Consider the following 15,228-nt stretch of genomic DNA (forward strand, 5'->3'; position numbering starts at 1 on the left):
TAGGGAGAGAAAATCAAACACTGAGATTTATAGCAGTTCAGCACGCCAAGCCTACGTCTACTCCCCAAGGAACCTCCTCGAGAATTTCTTCACTATCAAAGTTAATCAATATAATAGTTTCACCAAGCTTGTGAATTTTACATAGGTCTTACTCTTATTTGTTGAGCCTCACTCAACAATAAATGCCTCACCCTCACAAAATTTCTCTCACAAAATAATCAATAAGGATAAGAGGTATTTCAACCCTCTTTTATAATAATTCTCTCACAAGGAGTAAATATGAAAGTGTAAGAACAAAAACAACACTTAAATTTGAAAGTGAAAAAGTAAAGTGAAAAAAAATACAATCAAAATTTTGGAGCACACAGATTTTTTTTTCTTCAAGTTCTTAATTTTTCTTCACACAAAACACTTCTATTTATACACAAAAATCTTCCCGCTGGGAGAAGGACGCTCCTCTGACGAATCACATGGAGAGGATTTTACGCCAACACTCCTCCATCACATGGCATTTCCTTTCTTAACATTTGCGGCAAAGCGTTTGAAATTATAGGTCAAAGTCGTGTTCGATGAATAGTAATGGTTGATTCTTCAAAAATTTATCATAAAATCAAAGTGTGCACAATGATTGTATAGTAACTTTTCCAATAAAATATTTGAATGCACAGTGACTTCTCTATTGAAATATTTGAATTAACAATGACTTCTCTATTAAACTATTTGAATGCACAGTGATTTTTCTATTAAAATATAGTAAATCTCTTTAAATAATATTTATATCAGATATGAAAATAAATACCCCTTTTAAAAAAAAATTCGTTGTTGTAGAGATTTTAGATGCACTTTAATAAAAAATAACCAACCATCCCATGTGAGTATATCATATTTTTTCAAAAGAAAACAATTTACCAATATCACATTTGTCAAAAGAATACAACCAATCAATATTAAATTTGTCAAAAGATGAATAGTGATTAGCTGAATTTTTCAAAAAGTAAATAGTAAAATTTTCAAATATTTAATCTTTAAATAATATTTATAACAAATATATCCTACAACATATATTTTAAACAGATAATATTTTACATCAAATAATATAAAATATGTATATTTAAAAAATCACAATTTTTCAAATAATATTTTAGACATCATAAAAATTAAACCATATGATTAACAAAATCCTTCACAGGTCCATACCTATTCTACGTCCACCCAGCCCTTGTTGATAACATCCTATATGAACTGCATGAAGGAATGTGTGGAATGCATATTGGGGGCAGTCTTTAGTAGAATTTGCAATCACTCAAGGCTATTGGTGGCCGTTTAGGCACAAGGATAGCCAAGCGTACGTCAAAAAATGCGCCAAGTGCCAGCGTTTTTCTCCTCTAATTCACCAGCTAGCAGTAGATCTTCACATACTAACCAGCCCTTGGCCCTTTGCCCAGTGGGGCATGGATTTGATCGGCCCACTTTCAAAAGGCAGAGGAGGTAAAAAATTTCTGTTGGTAGCAACAAACTATTTCACTAAATGGGTGGAAGCTAAGCAACTGATCATAATCAAAGATAAGGATATTAAGAACTTCGCTTGGCACAACATCATAACCAGGTTTGGTATCTCATATGCATTCATTTCTGATAATGGCATGCAATTCAATTGTGTCCTCTTCAAAGATTACTACTCGGAACTAGGAATAAAAAACTTCTTCTCAACTCTCTATTATCCTCAAAGCAATGGTCAGTCAGAAGCTTCCAACAAGACTGTGCTGGATGGAGAGAAGAAGCATTTAAAATAGATGAAAGGAAAGTAGGTTGATGAACTACTTAACGTTCTCTAGGCTTATCGTACAACACCTCAGAAGGAAACGGGTGAGACACCCTACACCCTGGCCTTTGGAACTGAAGCTGTTATCCCATTGGAACTCGGATTGCCCACAATGATATTAGAAATTTACGAAGAGTTGCACAATGAACAAGCATTGGCACACAATCTGAATTTAATCGAAGAAATGAGAGCAACAACTTTTGTCAAGTTGGTGAATTACCAAAAGCAACTCTTAAAAGGGTACAACAAGAAAGTCCACCTCAAGGATTTCCAACCAGGAAATCTGGTGCTGCAAAGAGTTTTGGGTAGTTAAAAGAATCCAATTGATGGAAAGTTGGGTCCTAACTAGGAGGGCCCATATAAGGTCGCTTCAGTAGATGGAACTGGGGCTTATTATTTGGAAGATATGGATGGCAAGGTTGTACCTTGTCCTTGGAACACTACAAACCTTAGGATTTATTTTCATTAAGTATTTATTTCAGAAACAGCTTGTAAATACTCAATTTTTATGAGATTTTTATTCTGATTTCAAATGGGTCTTTGCTTAAGTACAATTTATAACAATTGTTTGAGTATAGTGATTCCAATTTTGACTCGACTCTTGTTGTATCCCGGACTCGGGTTTCATGGTTTCATATTGTTGTTCATATCTTACTTCCCTTATATCTCCTTAAATTTGTCTATTAGATTGTTGTGGTTGCATTTGGGATAGGTTGGTTGCTTAGTTTCCAAACTCTTGTTGCCTAGAATTTTGCTCCTCCGCTTGAGCGGCACTTCTTGCGCTCGAACGGGCTTTGTGAACTCTCAGTGCTTTTATAGGTCTGTAAAACTACTGGAAGAGTGTATTCTATGCTCAAGCCATGTTTTCTTAGGCTCAAGCGGGCTTAGCTTGAGCAGCCCTTCTTAGGCTCAAGCGTTGGTCTGTTGTCTACAAAACTACTAGAAGTGTGCATTCTGCGCTTGAGCGTCACTTCTTGCACTCGAGCGAAACAACTTAATGTGTATGGCGCTCGAGTGTCATTTCATGTGCTCGAGCAGACTGTGCGTATATCAGTTCATAGAAGCCTCATTCTACATCACTTTTTCATCTCTTTTCCTTCCAAAACCCTAGATCTAGAGCCTCTCTCTCTCTCTCTCTCTCTCTCTCTAAAACTCACATTCTCTCTACATTTTCACCTAGATCCGTTAGTTTCTTTACCCTAATGTCTTTGGGAAAAAAGTAGAGCATCTCAAGAGCTCCATTTTGATCTGAACAAAAGTCAGTTTCGACATCTTTGAAGTTTTCTCCTTGCTTTGCTCATCTTCTAACTTTGAGGTAGGGACTTTATACACTCTTCTATGAATTTTAACTTAATTATTCGTTAATTGTGTAAATAATGTTGGAATGTGGAGGATTTTAAACAAACCTAGGGTTTCGATTTGAAATTAAAAGAGGGGTTTTCAAATGAAGGTATTAAAAATGTTTTGGCTGTAGATATGAGGATGTGTTGTGTTAAGTTTGTTGATTTTGACACAGGAATTGGATTTAGAAGGAAATGAGAGTTTTGCCCTCAAATGTCTCAATTAATTATTTTGTAGAAATAATTGTAATTAGTATTAGAAATATGAAATTGGATAGATCTTTATATAAATGGTGGAGTTGGATGCTTGTTATCTCTCACCTAAGGAAATTTGGATAGTTTATTTGTTTTGGGCTATCGGTAGAGGATAGTTATGATTGTTGTAGAAATTGCATGAGGATTAGGTGAATTGAAACTAATCTTTTATCGGTTGTCATTGAATATGACTGTGTTTTTAATACATTGTATATGTATGATGTTTGGGAGGAAAAAGGAGATGTACTCCATGTTTGGGAGAAGAAAGGGGATGGACTCCATTGAATTAAGTTGGGCTGTGTGTCCAGGATGAAAGTTCTTGAAAACCGCGCATGTATACATGTGTGCAGATTTCCACAAATGAAATTTTCGTAAAATGGAAAATCTAAAGTGTTTGTGTAATGATATTATTGGTTAGAGAACCACTAAGTTGTAGCCTCAGTTGGGTTGTCTGGATAACAATGGACTTAACTCATGGATTGAGGTGAAATGCTTTGTCATGAAATGAATTAAGATAAAATGGCTTGAGATACGAAACTTGGTATATGATGATCTTGTGACAATACAAATGATTTTATTATGGGCATTGTATATGTATATCATACTTTTATCTTTTTTAAGATTCATATATTGTGCTAGATTGTCTCTATTGGGTTTTGGCTCACCCTACTTGGGAAAAACATTTTCAGGTACTGGTGATATGCTTCTGCCAAGGACTTAGATTGGGAGGACTGTGGAGTTAAAGGCTCAATTCCTACTTATTTTGTATTTACTTTTAACAAGCCTAGGGCTTTATTTGTATTGAGCTTATGACTAATTTGTTGCAACCAAGCACGGTCTTGGAAAGATGTAAGCCACTAGGGCATGTGAATATCTGTTTAGCTTTCATTTCTTATTACCTCTTGTAATACATGTTGTAGATTCATGATGGACGATTTATGAATGTATATCGCATATGTTACCTTTTGTATAGTAACTCTGATTAATGAAAGCTTCTTATTTTATTTATATCACATTGTACTAGTGTTTGGAGTTGGTTTATTGTAATTATTTTGGGGGCGTTACATTGAGTACAAGAACAGATGGCAATCCAGTACAAGATGCAATCCTGTCCTGGATCGCATCAGTGTTCTTGCACGAAAACAAATTGCTCAAGAATCTTTCGGAGGGTTATTCTCCAAGCAACATGCCTATTCAAGAGTGCAGAAAGGATTATGAGTCAAAAAAGTAGAACAATCTTGCTCTGGATTGAGGTCCTTGAGACTAAAATAAAAAAAGAAAATTTAGCTCAAGAAAGGTGACTTCCCTACTTAGGAATGTAGCACGGTTTTTGAACCAAAAAGATAGGCAAATCCTATTCTGGATTGTGATTCATTGGACTTAAAGGGAATTTTATCAAAAGTTTTCCTACATCCAAGAAAGCAGACCCTCTCATTTATGGGGGGTAGTCGAAAATTTTACTTAGTCAAAATTTTTCACAATTTTACTTAGTCAAGTGTTTCCAAAATTTTCACGTCATTACAACTTTACCTTAGTCAAATATCTTCAAAGTTATCACCCTACCAATTTTCTGTAGCTTTGTTATCTTTGTTGCCAAAACCATTCAAGCTAGGGGGGCAAACAGGGAGCCTTACACACCATCTTAACCCACAATTTTTTTTTTTTTAAGAAAAACACTTAACACTTAGATTTAAAATCAAAAACAAAAGCCTTCTATTTGCAAAAAGTTGCAATTACATCAAAAAGACCGGACCATACAAGAGTTTCTAAGCCATAGTCAAAAAAACAAAAAAAAGGACAAAAGACAAGTTTCTTAATCCTTTATCAGAGCAGGGGTCTGGGTAGCACCAACTTCAACATATCAAAAAAAAAAAAAAAAAAAACAGTTTCAATACCCCACCTTCAACAGGGGGAATTTCTGTAGCATGAAGAACAGATGAAGCATTAAAAGAAGTCTTTTCTTGAGGCTTAAGGGAATAAAATTCAACCTTATCAGTAGGAGCGGCCGCATTCTGGGCGCTTCCATCCAAAATAGTCTCTACTTCCTCCTCAAGGTCTTCCCTAGAGCCCTCCTAATCAACTTCCTCTGCTAGTGGTGAATCATTTTTCCAAGGAAGAATTGGGTCAGAATACTAGGAGAAATTAGGAGTAACTCCAGCCTTAAGGCGACCTTCCAGCCATCAATAAACAGATCATCCTAAAGCTTATAGATTCATTCCATATATTTCTCGTTAATATCCTTGCAGTATTTATCCAGTTTCTCATTCTCTTCCTTTTTCAGCGTCTCATTTGCAGCAAGAACAGAGGCTAGGCTCTCTTGGGACTCTTTCAGTTGCATATTGGCTAGTTGGGTTGCATTTTCAGTCAGATCTTTTTCAGTGGTAAGCTTCAAATTCTAGTCAGACATCAACTTTAGTCTCTTTTCCATATTGGTGGCTGCTTTTAGAGCATTAGAGGCCTTGACAGATTGGATGCAGGTTTCAACCTTGTAAGAGTCCATTCCAGCCAAACTTTCATGCAAACCTAGATGGCCTTCAAAAGAGAAAAATTATTAAACTCAGCCAAAATGCAAGGAATAGAGAAAGCTTGAGCACAAAAAAGCTTACCCTCAAAGCATTGACTACACCGGTGCGGATCAGAGAAGCATCATCCGAAGGCTGGAAGGAGGCCATATCCCTGGGCAGGGTAAACCCTTTGCTAAGTTGAAAGTCCTGTTTAGGAACCTCCATTAAGTTGTCATCCTTGGACACATAATGGCAGTTAGGGAGCAAAATCTGAGGCCTAAACTGATCTTCAAGAACCTTGTAACATAGTCTTGCTACCCCTTTGTGTCTTGGGGTGTTTCGTAGCAGGATCTTTAGGGTCAGCAACAGTGGCACTTGCACGAGGGATAAATAGTTTCCATTTCACAGATTCAGGGGTAATGGACTCACTAGCACCGGAACTAATACCAACGGTAGTAGTAGCGGCAGTAGAAAGCGCGGCTCCTACTTCCTATTTCACATTCAGGAGTTTAGCACCTTTTTGCAATTTTTCTCTTATTCTTCATGGAGGATGGGTTAGTGGTTTTTGCAATCCTTGAAGAACGTCGCGTAAGGGCAGCAGCCAAGTCCTCACCTTCTACATTCATGGATAGGTTAGTAAGGTCGATGACAAAATCAGAAATTCTTTTGGCAAGGCTACTAGTGGAGCTTTCCAGTTGTTTTGAGGAAGCTTGGGACAACTGTTTTTCGTCTTTTAGATAGGAGGTAGAGGGTTCGAAACCCATAAGTTTAGGAGCAGACTTCTCTTCTTCAAGAAGGTTCCAGATCTTCTCTAGTTTCTCTTAACGAATGAAGTATTTACAGAGGGGCTTCACCATGTTGGTGTTAGGATCTGGCAGAAAAAGATTGAACAGTTAAAGAACAAGTCAGCCATACAAATTCAAAGAAAAAATAAGGAATATAGAACAGAAAGGACCTGCTCTTTCGAAGGCTCTAGGTACAGGCCAGGAATGGGGAGAGCTCTCAAATTTCCAGTTCCTAGAAATCGTCACAATATCTTTCTCTAGGTCCTTGTTGGTTTTGGGAAGAAAGGTGATGAGTCTTTTTGAGGCATTTTTTGGCCTTAAGTAATACTTAAGGTCCTCAGTAAGGGCCTTGACATTAAGGGCTGCAAGAACATAAATTGGCATAATCTTCATTTGACCAAGATAGGTGCCCTAGGCTCGATTCAACTCAAAAACCCCATTCATAACTCTGTAAATGTTAGCAGAGAGTTGAATGAGGGCAAGGGACTAAGAGCACATGCACTCTCTTAAACGTGGGTTTAGGGAAAACCTTAATCCTCTCTCAGTAATGGTGACAAGGGGCATGCAAGTGTAATCTGGGCCATCCTCGAGGTTGTCAGCATCCTTCCGCAAGAAAACATAGACATCCTCTAGAATACCAAATCGCTTGCAAAAGGCAGCCAATGAGGAAGGAAATTCTAGAAGGACGCGATACTTGCCTATAAGACCAAAAAAAGGAACGTAAATCAAGAAATGTGAGAGAAAGATAGGGACTTACAAGCAACGAAAGGAAGATCAGAACAAAAGATCGTCAGACTAAAAGTGCTGTGGCAGAAATCTTCTCTCTTACTTTTCTCTAGAAGGAACCAGTGAGTATTGAAAGAGTGAGGGACTCTAGTGGGAAATTTATAGCGCTAGGAATAATTTCAAACAGATGTGCCTGCCACTTCGTATGATAGACGTGGCGGTTTAGGACTTATGGCGTGAGGCCACGTGTCTTAAGACAGAGGCGGTGCCACAGGCGAAGGGACATTACGCAGTTTAAAAGTTGAAACGATAGGCACAAAGCCCTATGATCACAGGCAAAAACTCTTGCAGTTGTAATTAAAATTCTGATTCCTTTTTAAGCCTAGGAAAAAAAAAAAAAAAAAGCCAAAGTTGGAGGCAATTGTGGAAGGCAAAAAATGAGTCAACATAAGGCAGGATTGGAATTCCTGGGTTGGTAGTAGAAAGGCAACATCACTAGCAAGGTGGAAAGTCAGCCTAGGAAAGTTTGAGTCTAGCCTGGCAGCCTAGGACCTGACTAGGCCAGGGAAGTTTTAGGACAAGAGAGAGATGGAAGAAAGCGCGTCTAAGAAGGGCGCAAACCTAGTCAACCCACGTCCCTTTATTTTAGGCTTAACCAACTCCTAGAAATCCGCACCTAATAGAGCATAATCCCTAAGGAAGATGGCTGATATGAGGAGTGGGGGAAAGCTTAACAGCCAACAGCGGTTAGTAGGAGTAAGCTATAAAAGGGGAAGCAATCAGCACAACGGAAGTATGCAAACACTTCTACTAGGGCCTCACTAAGTTAATCCTGCACCTTTGTCTACCTCTGTTATTGACTTAGGCATCGAAGGGTCCCCAACCTGCTCCAACCACCCCATTTGCCTTTATCCAAATGTTTTTCAGGTTAGAAATTGAGCTATCTCTGCCACGTCACCGCCGTAGCCTAAGTGGTTTGATTTTTACCCACCACAACAAGATATGAAATTGTAGGAGTGGATGCAATCCCTTAATTTATAAGTATAACCTTTATTCTATTTGGTTCGATGAAATGAGTTAAAATGATCATTTTTTAAGTTTCTTTATGGAATGATCATTTCTTTTTAATGGTATATAATGATTCTATTTGTAATGTATTTTTTATTTATATTTTTTATTTTTGTCAACTAAAAATGAATGATGGAATAATTATTCAATTTCATTTCATTTCAATAAACTAAACACTATATTGATACACCAATATCGACAAGAATGGTCATAATCAATAACTCAGCAAGTTTACATAATGAAATTTATTAATGTGTGTTTTGAAAAGATATGTTATATTTAAATCTTCTTAACACGTTTTTATGAATGAACGTCAATAAAATTTTTTAATTTTATTTATAAATCAGGAACTCATAGATACATCGTTGCGAACAATTCATTACAAAACCAGAGCCACCCCTCTCTCTATCTCTCTCCTCCCAATGTTAACACCGTTCGAAGCTTATGGAAGTGTCAAACCGTTGAAGCTTATGGAATTGTCAAACCTGAAACCAAACATGTCAATGCACAATTAACCATCTTTAATGAATCAGATGAATAAAATTAGTAATACTACACAAATAAATCAACCAAAAAATGAGGCTATTCATTAAACAAAAAAAAAAAAAAATTACTAATTTCGCCAAGGCCTCTCAACTAGTTGTAAATATCAACTTACTCCTCTCATTTATGAATTCATACATTTTGACTCCAACTAGAAAATATATAACTTTTAGAATAATGCTTGGGACCCCCTTTTGGGGGTCACCCCTTCACCCCCCTTTGCCACGTGGCGGGTGGTGATTGGAGGAGCAGGAAAAAAAAGAAAAAGAAAAAGAAAATGTAACCAATGAGAGAGAGAGGGGGTCAAAGGGGGTGGGGGGAAAATGGGGGATGAATCATTGTTGATAACTTTTATTCCCTCTAAACCACCTTCAGAAATGTGTATTTATATAATATTTATAATTAAGGAGATCAATATGAATGGGTTGATAAATCAGAGGATAAAATAATATTGCCTTAATATAATCAACTCTTAAAAAATTTCTGTCAATATGGCTTTTAATTTTAAATAAATTGAATGTATAACATTAAAGATCCCAAATTATTGAGCAGTAAAATTTACTCTATAGGATCCATAATCCAAATGATATTTACACAATAAGCCACCAATCTTTGTATAATAGAAGTAGACCACACACTCATGAATGTTTTGCCCTTCATGATTTTGTTGTTTGTTTTAATAATATAATTTATTTTATTTTAATATAACTACATTCATATTCTTAAAAAAATAGAGTAAGATAACAGTCTCACAATTTTTACAATATTTTTTTACTACTTATTTATAATGGGAATGGATTTTATATTAATAATTGAGGGGGTCCACTCTCATTATAAATGGGTAATAAAAAAATATGTAACAATATTAGAACTCATATACCACCGGCGGTGGTGGCCTGATGGAGAAAGCAACTCATCTCCACAGGCTTGACCCAGAGTCGAATCCTAGGGGAGGTGGAAGTGCTCTCTTTGAGACCCCCCTCTGTACTCCGGTTCGAACCCTCGGCGGTCTGTGGCGTATAGTTGAGTTTCATTGGTGCCTTGGTGATAGGTCCATTCCTATGAATTGTGTCAAGCCAGGCTGCCAACCGGTTATCCCGGGGCCTGCTTCCTTTTTTTTGGCTCAAAAAAAAAAAAATATTAGAACTCATATAAAACATATCGTGACATGACCATTCTATTTTTGAAGGGCACTTAGGTACCACAAGTTCAAAGTTAAGAAAAGACATTAACATGTATGTTAATTTACATGTAACTTGCTAACATTCTAACTTTGGCCCCTAAAAAAAGGGGCAACTAAAAAAAAAAAAAAAATTTAAAGTTGGACTTTATAACAAAATAAATTTTTAATTTGTTAATTTAAACCATAATCTTTGATTTATTTTCAATCTAAGCTATTTGTCTATTGTTGTTAACTAAAATCAACCAAAAAAAAAAAAAACATTTTAATCATTAAACTCAATGTAAGTATAAAATATCTAAAATATCTATTTTCATTGAGTTTAATAATTAAAATATTTATTATTATTATTATTATTATCAAGTTTACTTAACTGAAATAGGCAAATGAAAACAAATAAAAAAATTTATGATTGAAACAAACAAAATTAAAAATTTAGAGTTTATTTCGTTATAAAAGTGAAACACTAAGTTTTTTTTTTCTTAATTTTTTTATTATAATTTTCTAAAAAAAATAATAACAATAAAAACGAAAAAGAAAAAGAAAAAGAGGTAGGTCTTACTTCCACATTTGAATCCATGGGGAAGAGGTCTACCACAAGCTCGAGCAACAAAGGCAACCTTTGCAACACTGACAACATCTAGGGCTTTTGGGGTTGCAAATTGAGACACGCATGGTATGTCTGCGGCCCTTACTGCAACACAACAAGCTTGTGATGGTGGGCTTTCTGGGTCTCTATTGTTGAAGTATTCCATGCATTGATCAAGGGCTTCAACATCATCTAGGCAGCCCACTTCAGCCCACACACCACCACTATTCATCATCCCAACTATCATCAACAACATTGCTAGGGTTAGGTTCATTGACCTAGTCATGCTAATGCTACCAAATGCCATCTCCCTTCTTCTCTTTCTTCTGTCTCCTAACTTGCTTTTTCTCTCTTGCAATTTTGCATGTGTGGGTTATCAATATATATATATATATATAGAGAGAGAGAGAGAGAGAGAGAGGGGGGGGGGGGAGATATGGGGCAAGAATATTTGTGGTTCAATGATGATTCTGTTGAGTTTTGGATTATTAAATACAGTTTTTAAATTTTTATTTTTTGTATGTTGAAATTTTTTATATTTTTTAATCATTTTTTTTAATTATAATTTTATTGATATACCTACAAATTAAATTTATCATTAAATGCCCAATTTCATCATTAAAAATACAGCAATGACACTAAAATATTTTACCTCTAAAAAGTGATTTTATCATTAATTTTTTTATCATTAAAACGTACTGATCATGCAATTTGAAATCTATATCTCATTTTCACTAAAAGGAAATATATTTGAAAAGACTATATAATTAATTTAAAAATGCTTTCATATATATTAATAATAAATTTTCAGTTTCAAAAAAAATTAGAGAGTAAAAAAAGAGTGTTGCTATTAGCACCCTAAGAATTATGTTGGACCCCTAATTTTTTGTTTTTTTTTTTGTTACAATAATAACCTTAAATGAAATTACTAAAAATGGCATTATTAATGTTGAGACACCCCATCTTACAATTAAACCTATACACCTACTATATCGTGAATTAGGGTTTATGTAAACACCCACCTTCATCACCACTCATTCATCTCTCCCAAATCTCACCTTCAAAACTTACCCACTCTGAAAATCTTAAAAACCCTTTGGTAACCATTTGATTACCTACACTCCTCCGGCAATAACAATAAGTGGAAGTTTTTCAAGCAACTACAACTCCATAAAACGAGAAGAGTACGACAATAAAAGCTTAGAGGAGATTTATAACTTTGAAGTTGTTCTTAGCTCAGAGGAGATTGGGCTTGTAAGGGTAAGTTTCTTGAAAAAAATGACAAAAAATATAAAATCTGTTCGTCATTTTTTCGGGATTGAACTCCCGAACATTTGACTGAAATTCGAGAACTCAAGCTTGAACATTGTTTATTTGTTCGGAAACTAGTAACCGAACATTTATTATTTGTTCGGAAGCATGTAACCAAACGTTATTCATAGGTTCGAACCTGTTTTACCAATCAAATTTTGAAATTTAATTTGTATTGTTATTTATTTTAGGATGATGGTGAGTCAAATAGAAGCAGCAAAGTTGGCTCAGAATTCATAATAGATTATAGTAATGAATTTGTGACTCACGAGGTAATATACGAACGTATTGAAAATTATATATAAATATTTTTCAAATATATATTGTTAATGTGCATTAATTTATTTCTTTATGTGTGTATTGGTAACAAAATCATTACTTTATTTTTAAAATTTTAGATATTCAAGTCTCGAGATGAATTAATTCGGTGGGCATGTGATGTTGGGAGGAGAAACGGTTTGGTTATTGTTGTGAAGAAATCAGATGCGGGTGGTACTTATCGTAAAAAACCAAGACTAACTCTTGCTTGTGAGAGGAGTGGGTGTTATAGGGACACTAGGAAAAACACTAGACCTAACCGGTACTAAAAAATGTGACTGTCCTTTTCTGTTAAAAGCTAAAAAATTAAATACAAACGATGATTGGACATTGATCGTGATATGTGGTGTGCATAATCATCCTGCTGCGGTTTGTCTTGAAGGTCATTCTTATGCTAGGAGGTTATCACATGAGGAAACTTCTTTGTTGGTTAATATGTCGAAGAGTATGGTATGACCAAGTGAGATATTAGTCACACTTAAACAACGCAATAGTGAAAATGTTTCTACAATGCACGTCAACGGCATAAAGTTTTTGAGAAGGCTGGGAGATCTGAAATGCAACTACTATTGGGTCAGTTAGCGATGAACAAATACATAGAATGGCATAGGAACTGTAAAGATACTGAGACTGTTACCGATTTGTTCTTTGCACATGCAGTTAGTTTGGATTTGCTACGTATATTCCTACGTGTGTTACTAATGGATTGTACATATAAGACCAATCGATATCGTTTGCCACTTTTAGAGATTGTAGGAGTAGCATCCACTGAAAAGACTTTCTCTGTGGATTTTGCATACCTCCAGTATGAGAGGAAGGATAATTATACATGGGCACTTGGTATTTTGCGTAGTTTGATGGATGAGAAAAGTCTTCCCAATGTTATTGTTTCAGACAGAGAATTGAGTCTAATGAATGCTGTTGCAACGATATTTCCACAAGCTACAAGTTTGTTATGTAGATGGCATATTAATAAAAATGTGTTGGCCAAATGCAAAAAATTGTTTGAGTGGAAGGAGAAATGGGATATGTTATAACAAGTTGGAATATGTTGGTTATGTCATCTTTTGAAGAAGTGTACATGCAACGACTCGTATTGCTACAAAATGAGTTTGCCTTTTATGTAGAGGCACTTCAATATGTCACATCTTTTTGGTTGGATACATATAAGGAGAGATTTGTAGCTACATGGACAGATACATGTATGCACTTGGGAAATTCAACAACAAACAGGTAAATTTAATTATTTTTAAAAAAATGTATATTTTCCTGTTTTACCATTATAATGGTTTACATATATAGGGTAGAGAGTTCACATGCAAAGCTCAAGAGATATCTTGGATCAAGTCGAGGGAGTTTTCAGTCAAATTGGTCAAGGATACACAATTTGCTTGAGTTGCAACACACTGACATCAAATCATCTTTTGGGAAGAGCAAGACAGTTGTGCAACATAATTTCAAGCCTACTCAATTTAAAGATCTTTGTGGAAACGTGTCTGTTGCAGCATCAGAAATGATATTGGCAGAGTCCAAGCGAGCATCTTTTGCTGGCATTGACATTGTTACATGTGGTTGTGTTATTCGGCGTACACATGGATTACCGTGTGCGCATGAAATAGCAGATTATATGAGAGAAAATCGACCAATTCCTCTAACTTCTGTAGATCCACATTGGTCCAAGCTGGACATGCTTAATACTCCTAAAAAATCAAATTCATTTTTGGATTGCAAATCAGAGTTGTTTATGTTTGCTCGATGTTACGAAGAGGTAGATCGAACTATGCAGGTTCAAATGCTAAAGAAGTTGAGGGAGATACATACACCTGAGAGTACATTCTTGATTGAACTTGAAGTGAAGCTTAACCCACGGGGTTGACCATCCTTGAAGATTGATACTTCTACTCATCGTGAGCCCTTTGCCTTTGAGTTTGTTTCATCTGCACAGGACATCTATTCACCAAGTGTAGGTTTGAAGAAAAATACGTGCCCAAAGAAATTAAAATCAATGCAGCGACCAAAGGTGTGAGTTTGCAAACTGATTAATTATGTTTACACCTATACAACATGTATTAACTAACTTTGGCAATGGATTGTATGTGTGTAGGTATACCCACATCGATCAACAAAAAAAAAACCAATTTGTCTTTTGTAGGTGAATTTCCTTCAAGTTTGAGGCCATATATTCAACTCGTGAAAAATGTTGATGTTGATGGTAATTGTGGATTCCAAACCATTGCTAGATTTATGGGATTTGGGGAAGATGGATGGTTGCAAGTGAGGAAAGACTTACTACAAGAATTACATGCCCATATAGATCACTATAAGAGTTTGTTTGGGGGCCAAGAAAGAGTTCATGAGTTAACTACTACTTTAGCGTATTTTGAATCAAATGTTGCATATAGTCATTGGATGACAATGCCTGACATGGGTCATCTAATATCATCTTTTTACAATGTTGTGTTATCTCATTTATCTTCTTAACAATGCCTTACTTTTCTCCCTCTTAGAACGATCCCAATATCGATTGCATCTCGCAAGGAGATATGTATCGGGTTCGTCAACAACAACCATTTCGTTCAGGTGCTCATTATGAGGCCCATTATTGAAACAAATTTGTTTTCGTTATTAGCAATACAAAAGTAAATTGCAATTTACCATTATTTCATATTCGTAGATCTTCTTGGTGCGTGGTCACCCGGTGCCACCTATGGCAACGAATTGGCGACGTTACCATTTACCTGTTGCTGTAGGATGGAAGACAACTTACAATGCCCGAGTGCAACATTT

At 35.7% G+C, this 15,228-nt stretch overlaps 1 protein-coding gene across 1 annotated transcript; it reads left to right on the forward strand.

Annotated features, from left to right (window-relative positions):
- The first annotated feature begins 13,025 nt into the window (after positions 1 to 13,025).
- Positions 13,026 to 14,922, forward strand: LOC145806869 (uncharacterized). The gene is made up of 4 exons (XM_082904702.1): positions 13,026 to 13,389; positions 13,569 to 13,674; positions 13,744 to 14,270; positions 14,546 to 14,922. The coding sequence occupies exons 1-4, from the start codon at positions 13,026 to 13,028 to the stop codon at positions 14,920 to 14,922; spliced, it is 1,374 nt and encodes a 457-aa protein (XP_082760828.1).
- Positions 14,923 to 15,228: the final 306 nt, after the last annotated feature.

The sequence above is a fragment of the Camellia sinensis genome, chromosome 14 (genome assembly GCF_055761805.1).
Source record: "Camellia sinensis isolate YWXY chromosome 14, ASM5576180v1, whole genome shotgun sequence".
In the NCBI taxonomy this organism is placed as follows: domain Eukaryota; kingdom Viridiplantae; phylum Streptophyta; class Magnoliopsida; order Ericales; family Theaceae; genus Camellia; species Camellia sinensis.